The sequence below is a fragment of the Oncorhynchus keta genome, chromosome 12 (genome assembly GCF_023373465.1).
Source record: "Oncorhynchus keta strain PuntledgeMale-10-30-2019 chromosome 12, Oket_V2, whole genome shotgun sequence".
Taxonomy (NCBI): domain Eukaryota; kingdom Metazoa; phylum Chordata; class Actinopteri; order Salmoniformes; family Salmonidae; genus Oncorhynchus; species Oncorhynchus keta.
In genome coordinates this window covers 12429711-12454396 of record NC_068432.1, presented here as the reverse complement: position 1 = coordinate 12454396, position 24686 = coordinate 12429711, and the positions used below count along the sequence as shown (strand labels likewise).

General features: G+C 43.5%; 1 protein-coding gene across 8 annotated transcripts in view; it reads left to right on the top strand.

The window, feature by feature from the left end:
• The window catches only part of LOC118391007 (peripheral-type benzodiazepine receptor-associated protein 1-like), a 172902-nt gene that overhangs the window by 81200 nt on the left and 67016 nt on the right, over positions 1-24686 (top strand). For all 8 annotated transcript variants that reach the window (XM_035781907.2, XM_035781905.2, XM_035781902.2 and 5 more), the window contains 2 exons: positions 6688-6816; positions 20843-21019. In XM_035781907.2, the coding sequence (XP_035637800.1) occupies positions 6688-6816; positions 20843-21019 (306 nt within the window). The remainder of the gene's footprint in view (positions 1-6687; positions 6817-20842; positions 21020-24686) is intronic.

Here is a 24686-nt window from a genome sequence, read left to right as displayed (position 1 = left end):
CGTTTACCGAGAATGGTGCGACAAACAAAAACCATCCAGTCAACATCAGTCCTGTGGGCGAAAACAGCTCCTTGATGAGAGAGGTCAAAGTAGAATTGCAAGAATCGTGCAAGCCAACAGGTGAGCCACAAACAGACAAATAATGGCGCAGTGCAGAACGGCATCTCGGAAAGGCACAACTCGTCACTTGGACTATTGCAGCAGACGACCACAACGGGTTACACTCCAATCAGTTAAAAGCAAGAAGAAGCGGCTCAAGTGGGCACACAATCACCAACACTGGACAATTGAAGAGTGGGGGAAAAAATTGCCTGGTCCGACGAATTCCAGTTCCTGTTGCATAATGCTGATGTCCGAGTCAGGATTTGGCGTAAGCAGCATGAGTCCATGGACCCATCCTGACTGGTGTCAACAGTACAGGCTGGTGGCAGTGGTGTTCTGGTGTGGGGAATGTTTTCCTGGCACACGTTAGGTCCCTTGATACCAACTGAGCAACGATTGAAAAACACAGTGTATCTGAACATTATTGCTGACCAAACCCAATCGAGCATCTTTGGGATGAGATGGAATGGGCATTTCGCAGCATGAATGTACCGCCGTCCAATCTGTCCGATCTGCAGCAACTGCGGTATGCCATCGTGTCAGCATGGACCAACCTCCCTGTGGAAGGTTTGTAACACCTTGTAGAGTCCATGCCCCGAATAATTAAGACTGTTCTGGAGACAAATGAGGGTCTGACCTGATACTAGATGGGTGTGCAGTGCCTTCAGAAAGTAGTCATACCCCTTGACTTATTTCACATTTTGTTGTTTCAGCCAGAATTTTAAAAATTGATGTTTTTACACATAAATACCCCACAAAATTAATTAAAAGGGCAGACTAACAAAACGGAGCACAGAGATATATATACACAAAATCTTTCCTGCTTGAAATCTTTGCAAATGTTTTGAAAATTAAATATGGAAATATCTGATTTGCATAATTATTCATGGCCCTGAGTCAATACATGTCAGAATCAACTTTTAGTAAGTCTCTCAGAGCTTTGCACATCTGGATTGTACAACATTTGCATATTGTTCTTTTTTTAATAGTCAAGCTCTGTCAAGTTGGGTGTTGAACATTGCTCGACAACCATTTTCTTGCCATAGATTTTCAAGCACATTTAAGTCAGAACTGTAACTAGGCCACTCAGGAAGATTCAATGATGTCTTGGTAAGCAATTGAAAGGTGAATTCTTCCCCCGAAATCCTTTATGAATTTGCCTGTGCTTCCAATTATTATTATCCTAAAAACGTCCTAGTCCTTGCCGATGACAAGCATACCCATAACATGATGGAGCCACCATCATGCTTGAAAATATGAAGGGTGGTACTGAGGGATGTGTTGTGTTGGATTTGCCCCAAAACATAACGCTTTGTATTCAGGACATAAAGTGAATTTCTTTGCCACATTTTTTGCAGTTTTTCTTTAGTGCCTTATTGCAATCTGTATGCATGTTTTGGAATATTCTGTACAGGCTTCCTTCTTTTCACTCTGTCATTTAGGTTATTGGAGTAACTACAATGTTGTTGATGTAACAATGGTGCAGGAGGAGGTGGCTGATGTTTTACGGGATCCTAACCAATTGTGCTATATTGTTTGTTTTTTCACATTGTTTGTATCTTACTTTGTATATAATGTTTCTGCTACCTTCTCTTATGATCGAAAATAGCTTCTAGATACCAAACTGGGTGAAGATTTTTTATTTAATGAGTCTGACGCGAAGGATGTACTGTTGCTCCCGGAACAGGCCCAAATCCCCATCATTTGCATGAAAAAAAGATGGAGATAAAGGGGGCACAGATCCGGGTGCCTTGTCAGAATTCTTCAGTGAGTGGGTAACCCGCCTCTACCAACCGTTCGTTTGGCCAACGTGCAATCACTGGAGAATAAACTGGATGAGCTCAGTTCGAGGCTATCCTACCAACGGGACATTAAAAACTGTAATATCTTGTGTTTCACCGAGTTGTGGCTGAACGGCAACACGCATAATATACAGTTGGCTGGATTTTCCGTGCATCGGCAAGACGAATCAGCGACCTCCGGTAAGACGAGGGGTGGTGGTGTGTATCTATTTGTCAATAACAGCTGGGGCACAATGTCTAATATTAAGCAATTGCTCGAGGTATTGCTTGCCTAAGGTAGATTCCCTAATGAAAAGCTGTAGACCACACTACCTACCAAGAGAGTTTTCTTCTATATTTTTCGTAGCTGTCTATTTACCACCACAAACAGATGCTGGCCCTAAGATCGCACTCAACGAGCTGTATAAGGCCATTCGCAAACAAGAAAATGCTCACCCAGAAGCGGCGCTCCTAATGGCCGGGGACTTTAATGCAGGCAAACTTAAATCTGTTTTACCTCATTTCTACCAGCACGTCACATGTGCAACCATAAAAAGAAAACTTGAGACCACCTTTTCTCCTCACACAGAGACATGAACAAAGCTCTCCCTTGTCCACCATTTGGCAAATCTGACCATAATTAGATCCTTCAGATTCCTGCTTAGAAGCAAAAGCTCAAGCAGGAAGTACCAGTGACTTGCTCAAAACAGAAGTGGTCAGATGGCGCAGATGCTACGCTACAGGACTGTTTTGCTAGCACAGACTGGAATATGTTCCGGGATTCATGGTATACCACCTCAGGTTTCATCAACAAGTACATTGACGATGTCATCCCCACAGTGACTGTACGTACATCTCCCAACCAGAAGCCATGGATTACAGGCAACATCCGAACCAAGCTAAAGGCTAGAGCTGCTGCTTTCAAGGTGCGGGACACTAATCCGGACGCTTATAAGAAATCTTGCTATGCCCGCAAATAAACCATCAACCAAGCAAAGCATCAATACAGGACTAAGATTGAATCCTACTACACCGGCTTTGACGCTGGTCGGATGTGGCAGGGCTTGCAAACCTTTACGGACTACAAAGGGAAACCCAGAAGTGAGCTGCCCAGTTACGCGAGCCTACCAGACGAGCTAAATGCTTGCCTTGAAGCTAGCCTAAAAGGCAACACTGAAGCATACATAAGAGCGCCAGCTGTTCCAGACGACGGTGTGATCACGCTTTCCGTAGCAGACATAAGTAAGACGTTTAAACAGGTCAACATTCACAAGGCCAGCCGGATTACCAGGACGTGTGCTCCGAGCAACTGGAAAGTGTCTTCACTGACATTTTCAACCTTTCACTGACCAAGTTTGTAATACCTACATGTTTCAAGCAGACCACCATAGTCCCTTTGCCCAAGAAAGGGAAGATAACCTGCCTAAATGACTACCACCCCATGGCACTCAGGTCGGTAGCCATGAAGTGCTCTGAAAGGCTGGTCATGGCTCACATCAACACCATCATCCCGGAAACCTTACCTCACTGGGGCCAAGCTTCCTTCCATCCAGGACCTCTATACCAGGTGGTGTCAGAGGAAGACCCAAAAAATTGTCAAAGACTCCAGTCACCCAAGTCATAAACTGTTCTCTCTGTTCCTTAACAGCTACAACATCTGTTGTATCCGGGGCATGTGACAAATAAAATTAGATTTGATTTGATCCTCAGTTGTCTATTTTCACAGCCATTAAACTGTCTTAAAGTCTTAATGGTGAAAACCCTGAGCGGCTTCCTTCCTCTCCGGCAACTGAGTTAGGTAGGACACCTGTAGGTTTGTAGTCACTGGGTTTATTGATACTCCATCCAAATCGTAATTAATAACTTCTCCATGCTCAAAGGAATATTTTAAATCAGTGTTTTTTTTTACCCATCTACCAAAAGGTGCCCTTCTTTGTGAGGCATTGGAAAACATCCCTGGTTTTTGTGGTTGAATCTGTGTTTGAAATTCACTGCTCGACTGAGAGTGAATACTGTCTGAAGTTGCACTTCAAAGCTACCATGCTGCACTGTAAACAAATACCACCAACCTTGGTTTTGTGGAAATAAAGTATATTGTATCTAACAGAGGGAAGGCTTTCTCCACTGTTTAAACAGAGTACGACACGCTTTCCACTCTGGGTCCTTGCGATCTCCAGAGTGCTGGAGTGAGTCCCTTCTACATGCTCATTGTGTGGTAACAAGTAGCTAGTTTTTGATAAGTGGTGTGACCAAGAATAGATCATTCCTTACCAATGCTCTGTATCTGAGGTTTTATGCTTCTTGCAGGGAAAGTTTTCTCTGCTGTTAAAGTCTGTTTAGCCTCTATCTTGGCCTGTCATATAGGCTTCGACAATAAGACAGTAGGAACTTCCTCTGTTATGTCGTTTTATGAAGGGAGCGTATCGCCTACACCCAATATCCAATCCCTTAGCTCCGTCTTTAGAGTGGTCTATTGTGCTTGAGGCTATTTCACATCAGCCTTTTTGAGCCACTGGAATCATGGAGATTAAATATCTCTCCTTCATATCGTTTTACTCAACCGTTTCCAAGCCTTTAGTCCTGTCATGGGACCTGACTATTGTGCTTGAGGCCTTTCACAGCAGCCTTTTTTGAGCTGTTGAAAAGCATGGAGATGTAATATCTCTCTTTCAAACCGCTTTTCTAATTGCCCTTCCGTCTGCAAAGCGAGTGAGTGAGCTGCACGCACTGTCAGTCCACCATTCTTGCCTATAGTTTGCCCCAGGTTATCCAAAGTAACCTTCTTACCTAACCCCGTCTTCATGCCAAAGGCCATTCATATTTTGTCTCACCTTAGAGCTTGTGGCTTTACACCCACCACCTCTACGAAAGAAGAGCGTCTCCACTGTTATGTCCAGTACATGCTTTGCACATTTACTTGGACAGAATGAGAGCTTTACGCAATAGCGAACAACTTTTAGTTTCTTGGGCACCTCCATGCAAGTGGACCCCTTCTCTCGTTAACTTCTTTGAGTGTAGGGGGCAGGATTTTCGTTTTTGGCAAAAAAAAATGTACCCATTTGAAACAGCCTATTTCTCAGACCCACGAACTAGAATATGCATATAATTGTCAGATTAGGATAGAAAACACTCTAAAGTTTCCAAAACTGTCCAAATATTGTCTGTGAGTATAACAGAACTGATATTGCAGGTGAAAACCTGAGGAAAATCCAACAAGGAAGTGCTGTGTTTCCTGAAAGCTCTGTTCCATTGAATACCCTGCCTCCATTTAAAGGGATATCAACCAGATTTCTTTTCCTATGGCTTCCTCAAGGTGTCAACAGTCTTTAGACATAGTTTCAGGCTTTTATTTTGAAAAATGAGCGAGAAAGATCACATTGCGTCAGTGGATAGCTGGGTGTTCGCAGAGTTTTGCTTGCGCAACAGAGTGGGGCAGCCATTGTCTCTCCTTCTCCTATTGAAAAAGCTACAATCCCGGTTGATACATTATTGATTATATATTTTAAAAACAACCTAAGGATTGATTATAAAAAACGTTTGACATGTTTCTGTGGACATTACGGATACTATTTGGAATTTTCGTCTGTGATGTCATTACCACTCGAGCCTGTGGATTTCTGAACATAACGCGCCACGTTATTTTGGATATAAAATAATCTTTATGGAACAAAAGGAACAGTTATTGTGTAACTGGGAGTCTCGTGAGTGCAAACATCCGAAAATCATCAAAGGTAAGCGATTTAATATATTGCTTTTCTGACTTTCGTGACCAATCTACTGGGCTGCTAGCTGTTTCTAATATTTTGTCTACTGAGAGAGATGTTCTTACATAAACGCTTGTTATGTTTTCGCCGAAAAGCTGTATTGAAATCTGACATGCCAGGTGGATTAACCACAAGCTAAGCTGTGTTTTGCTGTATTGCACTTGTGATTTAATGAAAACTAAATATTTTTAGTATTTTAATTTTAATTTGGCGCTCTGCAATTCAGCGGGTGTTGATGAAAATGATCTCGCTAACGTGATGGGTGCGTCAAGAAGTTAACAGCTATCCCATTGGATACTGGAGGCTATTATATTGGCTTATATTGGCAAGGGTTTTACAGCCCCCGGAGGGCCTGAGGGCTCATTCCACCAGAGGTATGGCTATCTCTATGGTACTGTTCAAAGGCATCTCTTTACAATATGTTTGCGATGTGACATGTTGGGCCACCCCTCGTACGTTTGAGCTTTTTACCGACTGGACGTCACTGCACCTTTGTTGATGTGTACTGTGTCGGAGCCTCTGAGGGGTGATGCTGTTGGGGTTACCCTAGCTTCAGAGGGCATGTCTACGTTACGGGAGTTGGCCATATCCCCATAGTGATACATCGAAACAAGAATTTGAAGAGAACTCATCGTTACTTTTGTAACCCTGGTCCTCTGATCATGAGTGAGATGTATCATCTCATTTCCCTACTCGCAGAGAGCAAGGAAGAAAGGCATGCTTGAGAATGACCAGAGGACAGGCGAGTGGCATCTTATAAGGAGGGAGGGGCTCACCTCATTCGCCTCTCGATCTGTCTGTCTCCGAAATATGTTATGTGATTGGTTCTTCGTGTTGTGATCCGCCTGGTACAAATCCCTATAGTGACACTATTATCAGAGAACCGGGGTTACAAAAGTTTGCCTTTGTCTTTTTGAGTCCTCTACTGTGTTATTTTGGTCCAGTCCTCACCATGCCTGTCCTGTTCTGGCAGTGTCAGTCAGAGCTGCAGGCCTGTGGAGGAGGTTTTTAAATATGTCTCTCCCTCTATCTCTCTGCAGAGGAAGAGCAGTGTCCCAGAGACTGAGGAGAAGGTGAGGCGTCTGAGGAGGAAGAACACAGAGCTGGCTGTCATCGCTAAGAGACTGGAGGACAGGGCACGCAAACTACAGGAGGCCAACCTCAAAGTGGTAAACTACAAGCCTATCACTGTTTTCAGATATAGCTATTGCCTTACTGCAGGGTTGTCATACTCATTTAAAATCAAATGTTATTTGTCATGTGCTGAATACAACAATTTAGATGAAATATGAAATGCTTGTTTAGGAGCTCTTCCCAGTAAAATAAATAAATAGTAACACAAGGAATAATATACACAAGAATGTACATGTAGTACAGGTAATAGATCCATTTTCAGGGGTACTATGTATTTGATGTAGATATGGACAGTGCATTCAGAAAGTATTCAGACCCCTTGACTTTTTCCACATTTTGTTACTTTACAGCCTTATTCTAAAATGGCTTAAATAGAACATGTTCCTCGTCAATCTACACACAATACCCCATAATGATAAAGCGAAATATTAGCAAATGTATTAAAAATAAAAAACTGAAATACCTTATTTACATAAGTATTCAGACCCTTTGCTATGAGCCTGTGCTGTCTCGGAGCCTGATGGTCCATGAGCCGATGCTCCCGTACCATTTGCCAGACGGTAGGAGAGTGAACAGTCTATGGCTTGGGTGGCTGGAGTCTTTGGCAATTTTTTGGGCCTTCCTCTGACACCGCCTGATATAGAGGTCCTGGATGGCAGGGAGCTTTGCCACAGTGATGTACTGAGCTGTCTGCACCACCCTCTGAAGCACTTTGCTGTCAAGGGTGCATTTGCAGTACCAAGTGGCCATGCAGCCAGTCAGGATGCTCTCAATGGTGCAGCTGTAGAACTTTTGAGTATCCAAGGGCCCGTGCCAAATCTTTTCAGCCTCATGGCGGGGAAGAGGCGTTGCCGTGCCCTCTTCACAACGGTGCGGGTGTCTGTGGACCATGTTAAGTCCTTAGTGATGTGGACGACAAGGAATTTGAAGCTCTCGATCCGCATCACAACAGCCCTGTCAATGTGGATGGGGGACGTGCTCTCTCCTCTTTCTCCTGTAGTCCACCATCAGCTCATTGGTCTTACCTACGTTGATGGAGATGTTGTTTCCCTGGCACCACACTGCTAAGACTCTGACCTCCTCCCTGTAGTCTGTCTCATCGCCGTCGGTGATCAGGCATGTGGTGGAATTATAATCAAAGGAGAGACATTTAGATTTCTTCAAAACAATTGAACTGTATTATTTATTTACTGCAGTAATGGAGTTGGTAGGTAACCACCCTGGAGGTGATCACTGAGTTACAGCTCTTTATAGCTCTTTATGAATACACGACAAACAGCAGATGTGTGGATTGGGCCAAAAGGTTAGGAGTTGTATGAAAGAAATTAATAATTCACAGCAGACAGTATCTGTTCTCAATGTAAAGGGAAACAGGGCTTGGCCCCCAAAACGAGGTTCCTCTCAAGCCGAGCCATCTCCCTCACATTAATGGAACGTGGCTTGTTAGGTTTATCACCTAAGGCATCGTAAATCTACTGTCAGTGTTAACACAGACACATGAGAGTTCTAACCCCATTCTGTTACGTCTAAGAAAAATGCAATAACAGTATTATAACAATCTTGTAATTTCGCCACCATAGGCCTACCCCCGTTGTGTCGTCAGCAAACTTGATGGTAGTGTTGGAGTCGTGGGTGAACAGGGAGTACAGGAGGGGACTAAGCACACACCCCCGAGGGCCCCCAGTGATTGATGCGTGGAGTGAAGCAAGTGTTCTTATAAGCCCAGACATTTCTATATGCAACCCCGTGTGAAAGCAAAGTTTTTGTGGTTGCCACTAAAAAGAGGATCCCTGCTGCTACTATATTTATTTCTTAGCTACTCATATTAAGCACATGCTCCGCTAGAAAACTGAAGTAGCCTACCCAGCATCATTGGAGAAAAAAAATATATCGGTGCGAAAGTGGCCTCCATTCACTATTGGAGTACATACGGATGACGTCTTCTTTCCCCTGCCCCTGTTCTTGCCCTTGCCTGTTCTTGATAACTGGCCCTTCTTAAATCAAAACTAGTTTTGCACATTAAAGACTAAATTGAGAAAAGTATGATTGGTGGAAATATGATCACTTGATGAGAGAACAGCTGTGCAGCCTAAGGCAAGGAACAGAGCACACGCTTTTTTTTTGCGACTTTCTCATCAGTAGCCTGTAGGTGCATCATGCAGCCCATATATTTTTGATTTCTTGGACATTTTTAAGGTTTGTGTCATTCACAATTTTTGCCAAATTACTCAATCTAGCAAATATGAACTGTTTCATATGATCAAATCTGACGGCTCCGACACTCGTCGGATGTGGAACACCTGTGTGAGAATTCTGTTCATTTACTACAGCTCAGCGTTCAACACCATAGTACCCTCAAAGCTCATCACCAAGGATCCTGGGACTAAACACCTCCCTCTGCAACTGGATCCTGGACTTCCTGACAGGCCGCCCCCAGGTGGTGAGGGTAGGTAGCAACACATCTGCCACGCTGATCCTCAACACTGGAGCTCCCCAGGGGTGCGTGCTCAGTCCCCTCCTGTACTCCCTGTTCACCCATGACTGCAAGGCCAGGCATGACTCCAACACCATCAAGTTTGCTGACGACACAACTGTGGTAGGCCTGATCACCGACAACGACGAGACAGCCTACAGAGAGGAGGTCAGAGACCTGGTCAGGTGGTGCCAGAATAACAACCTATCCCTCAACATAACCAAGACTAAGGAGATGATTGTGGACTACAGGAAAAGGAGCACCAGGCATGTCCCCATTCTCATTGATGGGGCTGTAGTGGAGCAGGTTGAGAGCTTCAATTTCCTTGGTGTCCACATCAATAACAAACTAGATTGATCCAAACACACCAAGACAATCATGAAGAGGGCACGACAAAGCCTATACCCCCTCAGGAAACTAAAAAGATTTGGCATGGGTCCTGAGATCCTCAAAAGGTTCTACAGCTGCAACATCGAGAGCATCCTGACCGGTTGCATTACTGCCTGGTACGGCAACTGCTCGGCCTTCAACCGCAAGGCACTTCAGAGGGTAATGCTATTGGCCCAGTACATCACTGGGGCAAAGCTGTCTGCCATCCAGGACCTCTACACCAGGCGGTGTCAGAGGAAGGCCCTAAAAATTGTCAAAGACCCCAACCACCCCAGTCATAGACTGTTCTCTCTACTACCGCATGGCAAGCGGTACCGGAGTGCCAAGTCTAGGAAAAAAAGGCTTCTCAAAAGTTTTTACCCCCAAGCCTTAAGACTCCTGAACAGGTAACCAAAAGGTTACCTGGACTATTTGCATGTTGTGCCACCCCCCCCAACCCCTATTTTACGCTGCTGCTACTCTCTGTTTATCTTATATGCATAGTCACTTTAACTATACATTCCAATTTGAGACTCCTGAAGTCACCACAGCCTGTAGGTCCAGCGTGCGGGCCCGACTGTTTTCTATAGTGAGTATTGCCAACCCAGACAGTCTTTCCTGAGACATTGTGCATTATATGTCCATTCCACTGCACACAATTTAAACTTACTCATGATTGACACATGCCAAGATATACCACAGATAAGGGACTTGATATTCGCTACCACAGAACTCAAACACTGGTTCAGTGGTAGGAATGAAACCGCAAACTGCTTTTTGTTGTTGTCTGCTGTTTGAAGCTCAGTTGTTAGAACATGGTGCTTGTAATGTCAGGGTAGTGAGTTCGATTCGCGGGACCATCCATATGTAGTATGTATGCATGCATGACTGTAATTCACGTTGGATAAAAGCGTGGTGTTGCGGGTCAGCGTGGCAGGTTGCCTACCCTCACCACATCGGGCCAGCCCGTCAGGAAGTCCCGTATCCAGTTGCAGAGGGAGGTGTTCAGTCCCAGGGTCCACAGCTTGGAGGGGACTATGGTGTTGAACGCTGAGCTGTAGTCTATGAACCACATTCTCACATAGTTATTTCCCCTCTTGTCCAGGTGGGAGAGGGCCATGTGGAGTGCAATAGAGATTTCATCATCTGTGAATCTGTTGGGGCAGTATGCAAATTGGAATGGATCCAGGGTGTCTGGGTTGATGGTATTAATGTGTGTCATGACCAGCCTTTCAAAGCACTTCATCATTACAGATGTGAATGCTATAGGGCTATAGTCATTTAGACAGGTTACCTTGGAGTTCTTAGGAACAGGGACAATGGTGGTCAGCTTGAAACATGTTGGGATTACAGACTGTGACAAGGAGACCTTGAAAATGTCCGTGAAGACACTTGCCAGCTGGTCTGCGCATGCTTTGAGAACGCGCCCTGGTATTCTGTCTGGCCTGGCGACCTTGCGAGCTTTAACATGTTTCAAAGTTTTACTCACATCGGCCATGAATAGCCAGATCACACAGTCATCCAAAACAACGGGGCATTCACGCAAGACTCAGTGTTATATTTATAGAATCGAGCATGAAACACATTTACAGTGGAAGAAAAAGTATGTGAACCCTTTAGAATTACCTGGATTTCTGAATAAATTGGTCATACAATTTCATCTGATCTTCATCGAAGTCATAACAATAGACAAACACAGTCTGCTTAAACTAATAACACACAAACAATTATAATTGTTCATATTTTTATTGAACACACCGTGTAAACATTCACAGTGCAGGTTGAAAAAGTATGTGAACCCTTGGATTTAATAACAGGTTGACCCTCCTTTGGCTGCAATAACCTCAACCAAATGTTTTCTGTAGTTGCGGATCAGACCTGCACAAAGGTCAAGAGGAGTTTTGGACCATTCCTCTTTACAAAAATGTCTATTCCACAATATTCTTGGGATGTCTGGTGTGAACTGCTCTCTTGAGGTCATGCCACAGCATCTCAATCGGGTTGAGGTCAGGACTGACTGGGCCACTCCAGGAGGCATATTTTCTTCTGTTGAAGCCATTCTGTTGATGATTTACTTCTGTCTTTTGGGTTGTTGTCTTGTTGCATCACCTAACTTCTGTTGAGCTTCAATTGGCAGACAGATAGCCTAACAATCTCCTGCAAAATATCTTGATAAACCTGGGATTTTTTGTTGTTGTTGTCAATGATAGATAACAAGCTGTCCAGGCCCTGAGGCAGAAAAGCAGCCCCAAACCATGATGCTCCCTCCACTATAGTTTACAGTTGAGATGAGGTTTTGATGTTTGTGTGCTGTGCCTTTTTCCTCCACACATAGTGTTGTGTGTTCCTTCCAAACAACACAACTTTAGTTTCATCTGTCCACAGAATATTTTGCGAGTAACGCTGTGGAACATCCAGGTGCTCTTTTGCGAACTTCAGACGTGCAGCAATGTTTTTTTTGGACAGCAGTGGCTTCTTCCATGGTGTCCTCCCATAAACACCATTCTTGTTTAGTGTTTTACGTATTGTAGACTCGTCAACAGAGATGTTATCATGTTCCAGAGATTTCTGTAAATCTTTAGCTGACACTCTAGGATTCTTCTTAATCTCATTGAGCATTCTGCTCTGTTCCTTTGCAGTCATCTTTGCAGGACAGCCACTCCTAGGGAGAGTAGCAACAGTGCTGAAATTTCTCCATTTATAGACAATTTATCTTACCGTGGACTGACTTTTAGAGATACTTTTGTAACCCTTTCCAGCTTTATGCAAGGCAGCAATTCTTAATCTTCGGTCTTCTGAGATCTATTTTGTTCTAGGCATGGTTGCAACAAGCAATGCTTCTTGTGAATAGCAAAAAACTCAAACTGATGTGGTAAACTCTTCAATGCTATCAGATGAATCGTTGAACATATCCCAGTCTGTACTAGCAAAAAATCTTATAGCCTTGCGTCTGCTTTATTGGACCCCTGACGTACTGAGGGCATCAGTGTTACTTCCTGTTTGAGTGTTTGTAAATGGGAAGCAGGAGAATAGATTTGCCGAAGAGAGGACGAGGGAGGGCCTTGTATGCGCTTCTGTGGGTAAAATAAAAGTGGTCTAGACTTTTAGCGCTTCTAGTAGAGCAGAAGAAGTGAGGTTTTATGTCTACCCGCATTAAAGTCTCCGGTTTCTTGTTTGTTTATGGCCCCATACATTTTTTGGAGTGCCAAAGTGGTGTTGGCGCTCTTACCATGAGGTTTTCTATATCAGGTGAGCAAAAGCTTGAGATTTCCTTCACACTGGAAGCTGCGCACCAGTTGTTGTTTATTAACAAGGCGGCCTCAGGACATACCCGTGGCATGGGGAAACCACTGAGTTCTACGTACATAGAGTCATCCAGTCATGTCTACGCAAGGTATATAATATTGCAGCTTTTTAAGTCTCTGATAGGAGACTCTCGAACAAAGCTCGTCCATCTGATTCTCTAGTGACTGGCTATTTGCCAATAGGATGGAAGGGAGTGCCGGTCGATTTTCTCTTTGTCTCAGTCTCACCAGGATGCCGGCTCGTCTACCCCATCTACGCCCGTGGCGTTTTGGTAGCCCATGAAACAAAGGAATTGGTTCCGGTATGAACAAGGGAACAGGTGAGTGTGAGATGAAGTCGGATTTGAAGTCGAAATTGAGGTTAGTAACTGTTGATCTGATGTCTAGAAGTGATTGGCAGTCGTACACTGAGTACAGAAAACATTAAGAACACCTGCTCTTTCCATGACATAGACTGACCAGGTGAAAGCTATGATTCCTTATTGATGTCACTTGTTAAATCCACTTCAATTATTGTAGATGAAGGGAGGAGGCAGGTTAAATATGGATTTTTAAGCCTTGAGACAATTTAGACATGGATTGTGTATGTGTTCAATTCAGATGGTGAATGGGCAAGACAAAAGATTTAAGTGCCTTTGAACAGTAGTAGGTGCCAGGCGTACCAGTTTGTGTCAAACTGCAAGACTGCTGGGCTTTTCACGCTCTACAGTATCCTGTGTGTATCAAGAATGGTCCACCACCCAAGGACATCCAGGCAACTTGACACCACTATGGGAATCATTGGAGTCAACATGGGGGGCCAGCATCCCTGTGGAACGCTTTCAAGTCCATGCCCCGAAGAATTGAGTCTGTCCTGAGGGCAAAAAGGGTGTTCCTAATGTATGGTATATCCAGTCTGATAATAGTATGAACTTTCTGTACAACAAAAAGTAAAGATAAACACAAAAAAAGTCACTAAATAACGTAGTCAGGGTTAGAACTCGTAAGTAGTCGATGCCATTTCCTAAGCGGCCAACCTCAAAGTGGTACACACACTGCCTATTACCATTTACAGGAATAGCTAGTGCCTTCCTGCATGGCTTAAACCTCTTCTCACTGCTCTGCTGACCTGATTTCAAATAGTAGTTGTTTTCTTTCAAATACTTTCAGCTGTGCCTACGCTTGAGCCTGCCTGCCAGCTACATTTCATTCAAATACAGGTAAGGTATTTGAAAGAAATTAAATACTATTTGAACCAAGGTCTATTTCACACCTCTGCAGGGGTTCCCAAACTTTATTGGCCCATGACCCCATTTTGATATCTGAAAATGATTTAGACCCAAACCATGTGTAAAACAATTATGTCATTAACAGCCAATGTTGACTTTTTTAATTGCTGCTATGGCAGTCAATTGCAAAGTAATCTGACATAAGATAAATGATCTCACCAACATTAATGAGATAGGTGTGCTTGATGCAGGTCGCATTGGAGATGATCAAAGTCAGGGGGTGTGGTTGACAGTGGGCACCTCATCTCTCCTGTCACATCCAAACTGGATTGGTATTTGTTTTTAATGCAGACGAGAGCACTAAATCAGCGTACCATGAGTTATAATGCTTCGAGGGAGACGGCACAGTAGCCCTTTGAGTCAGGAACCAAAACTCCTCCATAGTGACCCGTGAATGCGTTGTCTGCAGCGTTCAGTCACATGACAGTTCGATCAGCTGTTCGATTTCACTTACTGGCATGTCAACTGAGCCAGGATCACAGTCAAACAGATTTAGCTGATTCGGTCACTCATCTGTAGAATATTGCTGTATTTCCCCTGCATGTTTGCATTCAGTGCGTTCACTTTCTCGAATATGTCCATAACATATGCAAGGAGGACACATTTTCTTTTCATTAAACAGAAATTCAACAAAGTCTGTTTTTATATTAATTGCAAATGACAACTGTTCCTCTCTGAATTCAAAAAATCTTCCCAACACTCCAACCTCGATAACCACCAAGCCTCGGTGTGAAATAAAACATTGTCATGCTCTTATCCCATATCTCCAAATAGTTTTGTGAACAAGCATGCACAATGTAGTTTACAATTGAAGTTACCAGCTGCATATCTCTGAGTCCTGTGCTCAGCTCTTTTGCCGTCAGTTGCTCTAGGTGTATCCATTATAGCTCAGTGGGTGATATGAGTCCATATGGCAGAGGGAGACATTCATAATGTGCAACGGCCTGCCCACTGCCCGTAATACAGTGCATTCGAAAGGTATTCAGACCCCTTCCCTTTTTACACCTTTTGTTATGCTACAACCTTATTCAAAAATGCATTAAATAAAAAAAGTACTCATCAATCTACACACAATACCCGATAATGACAAAGCAAAAACAGGTGTTTGCAAATGTATTACAGATTTTTAAAAACAGAAATACCTTATTTACATAATTACTCAGATCCTTTGCTATGAGACTGGAAATTGAGTTCAGGTGCATCCTGTTTCCATTGATCATCCTTGAGATGTATCTACAACTTGATTGGAGTCCACTTGTGGTAAATTAAATTGATTGGACATGATTTGGAAAGGCACACACCTGTCTATATAAGGTCCCACAGTTGACAGTGCATGTCGGAGCAAAAACCAAGCCATGAGGTCGAATGAATTGTCCATAGAGCTCTGAGGCACAGCGGGGAAGGGTACCAAAACTTTTCAAGGTCAGCATTGAAGGTCCCCAACAACACAGTGGCCTCCCATCATTCATACATGGAAGAAGTTTGGAACCACCGGCCAAACTGAGCAATTGGGGGAGAAAGGCCTTGGCCACCGAGATGATCAAGAACCCGATGGTCACTCTGACAGAGCTCTAGAGTTCCTCTGTGGAGATGGAAGAACCTTCCAGAAGGACAACCATCTCTGCAGCACTCCACCAATCAGGCCTTTATGGTAGAGTGGCCAGACGGTAGCCATTTCTCAGTAAAAGACACATGACAACCCACTTGGAATTTGCCTAAAGGTAACTAAAGGACTTAGGCCACGATGAAACCAATATTGAACTATTTTGCCTGAATGCCAAGTGTCACGTCTGGAGGAAACCTGGCGCCATCCCTACGGTGAATCATGGTGGGGATCATTTTCAGCAGCAGGAAGACTAGTCAGGATTGAGGGAGAGATGAACGGAGCAAAGTACAGAGAGATCCTTGATGAAAACCTGCTCCAGAGCACTCAGGACCTCAGACTGGGGGCGAAGGTTCACCTTCCAACAGGACAACGAGCCTAAGCACACAGTCAAGACATTGCAGTAGTGGCTTCGGGACAACTCTCTGAATGTCCTTGAGCGGCCCAGCCAGAGCCCGGTCTTGAACCTGATCGAACATCTTTGGACAGACCTGATAATAGCTGTGAAGCAACGCTCCCCATCCAACCTGACAGAGCTGGAGAGGATCAGCAGAGAAGAATGGGAGAAACTTCCCAAATACTGGTGCGCCAAGCTTGTAGCGTCATATCCAAGAAGAAGATTACAATGCTGCAATCACTGCCAAAGGTGCTTCAACAAGGTACTGAGTAAAGTGTCTGAATACTTATGTAAATGTGATATTTCCATTTTATTTTCAATAAATTAGCAAAAATGTCTAAACCTGTTTTTGCTTTGTCATTGTGGCGTATTGTGTGTATTCTAGAATAAGGCTGAAACGTAACAAAATATGGAAAAAGTCAAGAGGCCTGAATACTTTCCGAAGGCACTCTATGTCCTTGTGAATAGCATCCCCCGCCATGTAACGAACAAAAGTCATTGCATTGGCATCTCGGCCCTCACCGCTAACATTCTTTTGGAGAGTATAAGGTGAGGAGTTTGAGTCGTTCAGTCAGAGTTTCCTCTTGATTGCTAGCTAAGGCATCAATTCTTAGTTTCACAGTGATATCTGCCAAAGGGATTAATGTGAGTTTCTGTCCCTCTGCCTCCTCACACATTATTTTCACCATATCAATTGTGTCCGGTAATATGAAAGTCTCTGCAATAGTGTGTGGTTACATAGCGTTGCGGGCTTAGTCATTCACCGTGGGAATGATTCAAGTGCAACGGTCAAGTGTGGCCTTTCCCACGATCTAAGGGCGCGCTCTGGTTGAATTATTACCTTCATATTTGAATCATTTAGATTGGGATTTTTAAGGTTAACCACATTACAGTTATTTAGAGAGACAAAGACAACATTATTGTAGATTATTTTAATTGGACAAAAGTAGAGACTTCGAGCTACAAAATGGTATATCATACACTGCAGTTGAGGAACAATGGAGTAATTCTGCTTTGAAAATAAACTTGTAAACCCAGTTTTGGGCTGAAAATGGCCTGTGAATGTTTTGGTACCTACTGAAGAGCTATTCTTTGTCTACACCCATTCAACATCGTTCACACCCTCTTAAGCCTTAGCCCCACCCATCTCTTTAAGGATTCACATGTGAGGCCATGTGTGAAACAGAGTGAATAAGGTAGTCTAGTAATGGTAGTAGTAAAAATGCAATTTATCTAGTCCTTGGCCTATATCCCAGTCTTACTTTGGTGCAGGTCATGCTGTTCTTCACATTACCATCTCTGATAAACACACACTATATCAAATACAATCAAAGTTTATTTGTCATATGCACGGTATACAAAAGGTGTAAACGGTACAGTGAAATGGTTACTTTCATAGTGGAGTCTTTTGTTTAGTATCTAGCTAGCTAGCTAAATAATTAACCATCATCTCAACTCATACGACCTTGCACCATGCATGAATCTGCAGGTAGCTGAAGCTAAACAACTAGGTTCAATGTTTGCTAGTTGGCTAACATTGGGCTATAATAGCCATGCAAATGTGAATAATATTACTACACAGATCATATGCGTAACATTAGCTAGCGAGCCAGCCAGCTAACGTCAGCCATCTAACTAACAGTACTTTTTAATTTGCAATGAAAACAACTTTCTGACAAAATTAGAAATGTATGATATCTGAAAATGTAGCTAGACTTTTACATATATACATGGATGAACTCTTCTCCCTCTCTTGCATGGATGGCATGGTTGCCCTTAGTTTGAAGATGTAATCCAGGGACAGGTGTTTTAAACAACAACCTTCTGTGTTTTCTTTTAAACGCTCTCTTTATTTGGGGCTCCCAAGTAATGCAGTGGTCTAAGGAACTGCATCTCAGTGCTAGAGGCGTCACTACAGATCATGGTTCGATTCCAGGCTGTATCACAACCAGCTGTGATTTGGAGTCCCATAGGGCAACGCACAATTGGCCCAACGTCGCCCGGATTAGGCTTTGGCCGGGGTGGGCCGTCATTGTAAATAAGAATTTGTTATTAACTGACTTGCCATGTTAAATAAAGGTTAAATTAAAACAATTGGCAATCATCTTTCTGCTTCCACCAGGCATTCCGCTGATTTCAAAACTCGGTCAACTTCTTCCGTAAATCAGGGATTTCCTCATCGTCTGATTCATTTTCAGAGTCCGATAGAGTCAGCATGGCATGATTGTCCTCAAGAAAGTAGTCCATCACAACTTTTTCCCACTGATCTTTGTTGATAGAGCCTGTTAACTTAACGGCACCAATGTTGAGCAGTAGCAAAAATATTATCTTTAAAAAAATACACATACTGAGCAGCTCATGTTATAGACAGAAGCACGCTAATTGGCAGACCAATCCGAACTCATCTCTCGGCTTGTCCAGCCAATCACTTATCTCGGCCAATCATGGCTAGTGGGAAGATTCCTGTATTTTTCAGTGGCTAAACCAACTAGGCTACTATTTAACAATTGTATTTGTATTTACAGATTGCATACATGTTTGGTTTTTGCATTTTGATAAATAAAAAATGTATAAAATAACAAGTAAAAATTCCTCTCATGTGAAGTATTGACATGCGACATATGCCTAGCTTCTTGAAACAGTTCACATATTGGTAGGTGGGTAAAAACAATCCCTTTGAGCATGGTGAAGTTATTAATTCAACTTTGCATGGTGTATCAATACACCCAGTCACAAAGATACAAGTGTCCTTCCCATCTCATTTGCCGCAGAGGAATGAAACCACTCACGGATTTCACCATGAGGCCAATGGTGACTTTAAAACAGTTTGAGTTTAATGGCTGTGATAGGAGAAAACTGAGGATGGATCAACAACATTGTAATAATACTAACATAAATGACAAAGTGAAACAAAGGAAGCCTGTACAGAATAAAACATAATCCAAAACATGCATCCTGTTTGCAATAAGACACTAAAGTAAAAGGTAAAAAATGTGGCAAAGAAATTAACTCTATGTCCTGAGAACAAAGATCTATGTTTCGGCAAACACAACACATCACTGAGTACCACTCTTAATATTTTCAAACATGGTGGCTTAATCATGTTATGGGTATGCTTGTCATCGGCAAGGACAAGGGAGTTTTTTAAGCATGAAAATAAATGGGAGTAAAACTAAGCACAGGCAAAATCCTGGTTCTTTCCAACAGACACTGCGAGACCAATTCACCTTTCAGCAGGACAATAACCTTAAACACAAGGCCAAGTATACTCCGGAGTGTCTTACCAAGATGACATTAAATGTTCCTGAGTGGCCTAGTTACAGTTTGGACTTAAATCTGCTTGAAAAGCTATGGCAAGACTTGAAAAGCAATGATCAACAACTAACTTGACAGAGCTTGAAGAATTGTGTGGTCTGAGGCAGGCGTTAGATTAGAGGGTTTTCAAGTGCAAAGTTAATAATGATGGTTTTGGGAAACAGATCAGAGATTTAACGATGCTCCAACAAAAGTATTTAGAGGAAGAGATTCCTCCTGCCCAGACGAGTAACTCCCCCATCCCCCTCTACCACATTTGGGCTAATCACGCACATTAGTCCAGTGTGCCACCTGTACAACAACCTGTTTGTACCCAGGCCACCAGGCCCGCAGCCCATTGGCTACCTCAGTATTCCACATAGCACCTGTTCACCTGCCTGGGAGAGAGAGACCCTTTCTCTATCCCTCTCACCCTCCCTCTCTCTCCCTCTCCCTTTTCTTCTCCCCCTCTTTCCCCTTTCCCATAGACAGCAAAAACAATACAAATAAAGCCTCAATCAATGAAAAATGAGAGGAACCTTTAAGAGTGCCAAAGCTAGTTCTTCAGCTATTATATTTGACTTCATTATAAGGGCACAAGGTGAGACCCAGATGCAGACAAGGGAGGCAGATGGTTTGAGTCTTTGATATTTATTAAATCATTCCAAAAGGGGTAGGCAAGAGAATGGTCGTGGACATGCAAAAGGTCAAAACCAGTTCAGAGGCCAAGAGGTACAGAGTGGCAGGCGGCCTCAAGGTCAGGGCATGCAGAATGGTAAGGCAGGGGGGTACGGAGTCCAGAAAACTGGCAAGGGTCAAAACCGGGAGGACTAGCAAAAGAGAATAGAAAAAGCAGGAGCACGGGAATAATACGCTGGTTGACTTGAACATACAAGACGAACTGGCACAGAGAGACTGGAAACACAGGGATAAATACACCGGGGAAAATAAGCAACACCTGGAGGGGGTGGAGACGATCACAAGGACAGGTCAAACAAATCAGGGTGTGACATTCATAACAATTGGACAGGGCTCATTTATATATAATGTTATTTAAAGACTGTATTTGATATTTAAAACACTTTGTAATGCCAGTTAGGCTTGGCTCGCTTAACTGCTGCTCCCACGGACAGAATGTGGGAAATTGTTTTATTGTGATTTAAGATTGTTTTGTGAGTGAGAGTTGGAACCTTGAACGACTTGCCTCCAGCAAATATACAGGTGAAAAACAATCCTTTCTGAGAGGGTCAAGGGGTATAAGTATACGTTTGTGATGAACAGTCCTTCTTACAATTCCATTTTCCATCCGCTTTGTGTTGACCCTTACCCTCTAACGCTTCCCCTCTGTCCAGGTGAACGCTCCAGCTCCGGTGCGGCCTGGGGCGGTGGAGCAGTACAAGAGGGCGTTTGCCCGTCAGAGAGCCCGTGACCTGGCACAGCATGCAGATACACTGCTCTACAAGGACAAGGAGATTGCTGCCCTTCAGCAGGAGTGTAGGCAGCTAGAGACCCGTCTGGGCACAGCCAAGGTACTCCACACCATAGAAATAGAATCGGAATACCCATTCTAGTGTCTGTACTTCTATACCCAATTCAGGTGCAAAACACTCTTTCAATACCAATCTAATGTTTGTGTTTGAGATCGACTACTTTGCAGTCTGTCTGTGCAAAATCACTGATGTAAAAATCACCTTGGCTTGCAGCCCTCAAACGCGCTGAACATTTCAGATGTAAAAATCACCTTGGCTTGCAGCCCTCAAACGCGGTGAACATTTCAGATGTAAAAATCACCTTGGCTTGCAGCCCTCAATCAAACGTGCTGAACATTTCAGATGTACAAATCACCTTGGCTTGCAGCCCTCAAACGTGCTGAACATTTCAGATGTACAAATCACCTTGGCTTGCAGCCCTCAAACGCGCTGAACATTTCAGATGTAAAAATCACCTTGGCTTGCATCCCCTCAAACGTGCTGAACATTTCAGATGTAAAAATCACCTTGGCTTGCAGCCCTCAAACGTGCTGAACATTTCAGATGTAAAAATCACCTTGGCTTGCAGCCCTCAAACGTGCTGAACATTTCAGATGTAAAAATCACCTTGGCTTGCAGCCCTCAAACGTGCTGAACATTTTAGATGTAAAAATCACCTTGGCTTGCAGCCCTCAAACGTGCTGAACATTTCAGATGTAAAAATCACCTTGGCTTGCAGCCCTCAAACGTGCTGAACATTTCAGATGTAAAAATCACCTTGGCTTGCAGCCCTCAAACGTGCTGAACATTTCAGATGTAAAAATCACCTTGGCTTGCAGCCCTCAAACGTGCTGAACATTTCAGATGTAAAATCACCTTGGCTTGCAGCCCTCAAACGTGCTGAACATTTCAGATGTAAAAATCACCTTGGCTTGCAGCCCTCAAACGTGCTGAACATGTCAGATGTCAAAAATCACTCTTTTGACTGGCTTGCAGCCCTCAAACTGAACATTTTAGATGTGAAAAATCACCTTGGCTTGCAGCCCTCAAACGCGCTGAACATTTTAGATGTAAAAATCACCTTGGCTTGCAGCCCTCAAACGCGCTGAACATTTTAGATGTAAAAATCACCTTGGCTTGCAGCCCTCAAACGTGCTGAACATTTCAGATGTAAAAATCACCTTGGCTTGCAGCCCTCAAACGCGCTGAACATTTCAATGACAACCTGTTATCTAACACTAGCAGTCTGCCCACAAAAGGCTCTCTGTGTCATCCATTGTAGTCAGTCCTATTCACTAATCTCATCAAAGGACTAAAATGCCTCAGGTTTGCCCTCTGTTGGTCTGGTTGGTAACTGCTCTTGAAAACCCTCTAAGCCTGAACTAGTGACTGAGCTGTACTGATACAGATGTGTAGATAGAGAGACCACCCTCTCCTCATGGCTGTGATCTAAGTGCCTGATTTCAATTACTCCTCTCTATGCCCGTCTGTGACTAAGAGCTCATTTTCTTGCTCTGAATATCTGCTGGGAGTACTACTCCAGAGGGAATCCCAGGATGAGCTGTGGACTGAGTTGATGGTAATGATCAGTGGCGGACTTACAATTAGACAGAAGAGGCAATTGCTTCAGGCCTCACATCTACAACATCCGTAGAGTACGCCCTTTCCTCGCCAAGGAAGCGGTATATGTCCTAATCCAGGCACTTGTCATCTCCCATCTAGACTACTGCAACTCTCTTTTGACTGGGCTCCCCGCTTGTGCCATCAAACCCCTGCAACATATCCAGACTCCCAGTGCACACGGTGAAAAACACAGCTGCTTCTTTATGGGACCAAACTATTTCAAACTTAAACGTTTTCAATGTTTAAAACATAGCGATCGGATCGTAAATGGAGGCAGCTGAAGTTTGAATCCTGTGAGGGTGAAATACAGTCAATAGACAGACTTGTCAGGGTTTGTTTGGCGAGTAATCTGGCTAGCCTAGCTATTAGCTATAACATTACCTTTAGTTGGCTATCTAACGTTACCTTGAACAGCAATAACAGAAACATATGGACACCAGTAGAAATCTACACAGTGGTGAGAAAAGCATGGAGACAAATTTATCAAAGAACGAAAGTGCCAATAGCATGGCAAATGTCATGACGGAGATAAGGAGTCTAGGTACAAAAATTGAAGTAGAAAAAAAGAAAGAAGAAATGAAGCTGTGTATTGAAAAAGGAATGAATAGTAAAGTTGACAGCTTATGTGTATCTTTGGAGAAAGCCATTTAGTATAATCATACAGCTCTGCCGACTCAACTGGAGAATAATAACAAGCAGCTACAAGGCCACATTGCTCTTGAAGTTGGACGTCTGGAGTTCCATGTAGAATTCCTAGAATCTGGGAGAATAGGTGCTGCCAAAACAAAGTTCGACCCAGACATGTCTATCATAATGGCATGTCTGCCAGCTGATGAATACGAGGACCTTATCTCCAAAGTGAACCAGTTGATATCGGTAGGCCTAGGCTTCGGAAAACAGAGGTGACTGTAGTTGAGAGGGGTTGTGAAGGTGGAGTGTCGGTCTGATGATATTGATGATATTCCATCGCGTGTTGCTTTGGATGGCTTTGTTAATCATCATGGAGAGACCCTATTAGAATTCCTTCAGGACTCTAAAAGGTCATTAATGGAAGGATATGCCACTTAAGCGATAACTTTACATCCATATCTGGCAAAGGAAAAGCTGTGGTGGACTATATAGTTAACCTGGAATTGAAGGTGTTATCTCCTACACAGATTGGTTGAAGGTTGAAGAATGCAAATGTTTTGACTTAATTGGAGAAAAAAGTAGACTTCCTGATCATTCTCTTTTATTTATCATATTTTCTGTTGGCCACAAACGTTCTCAACCACATTCCCAGTGGGTCAGAAGTTTACATACACTCAATTAGTATTTAGTAGCATTGCCTTTAAATTGTTTAACTTGGGTCAAACGTTTTGGGTTTTCAACAAGCTTCCCACAATAGGTTCGGTAAATTTTGGCCCATTCCTCCTGACAGAGCTGGTGTAACTGAGTCAAGTTTGTAGGCCTCCTTGCTCGCACACACTTTTTCAGTTCTGCCCACAAATGTTCTATAGGATTGAGGCTTTGTGATGTCCACTCCAATACCTTGACTTTGTTGTCCATAAGCCATTTTGCCACAACTTTGGAAGTATGCTTGGGGTCAATGTCCATTTGATTTGTTAATTCATTCCAGAATGCGGCAGACCGCATGGTGTTCAACCTTCCTAAGTTCTTCCATGTCACCCCGCTCCTCCGCACAGTCCACTGGCTTCCAGTCTAAGCTCGCATCATCTTCAAGACCCAGGTGGTTTCCTGCAGTGCAGCAAGAGGAACTGCCCCTCCTTACCTTCAGGCTATCCTCAAACCCTACATCCCAATCCTAGCAATCCGTTCCTCCACCTCTGGTCTCTTGGCCCTCCCACCCCTACAGGAGGGCAGCTCCCGCTCAGCCCAGTGAAAGATCTTCTCTGTACTGGCACCCCAATGGTGGAACAAGCTTCCCCCTAAAGTCAGGAAGAAGAGGCCCCTGCCCATCTTTCTAAAACATCTGAAACCTTATCTCTTTGAATAGTATTTTAAATATCTCTCATGGCGTCTCCACTTGAGGTCCACCCATGCTCCACTCGAGGCCCCCCAACCCCCCACTCCCCCGACAAACAACCCGCTATAGTGAGCTGCT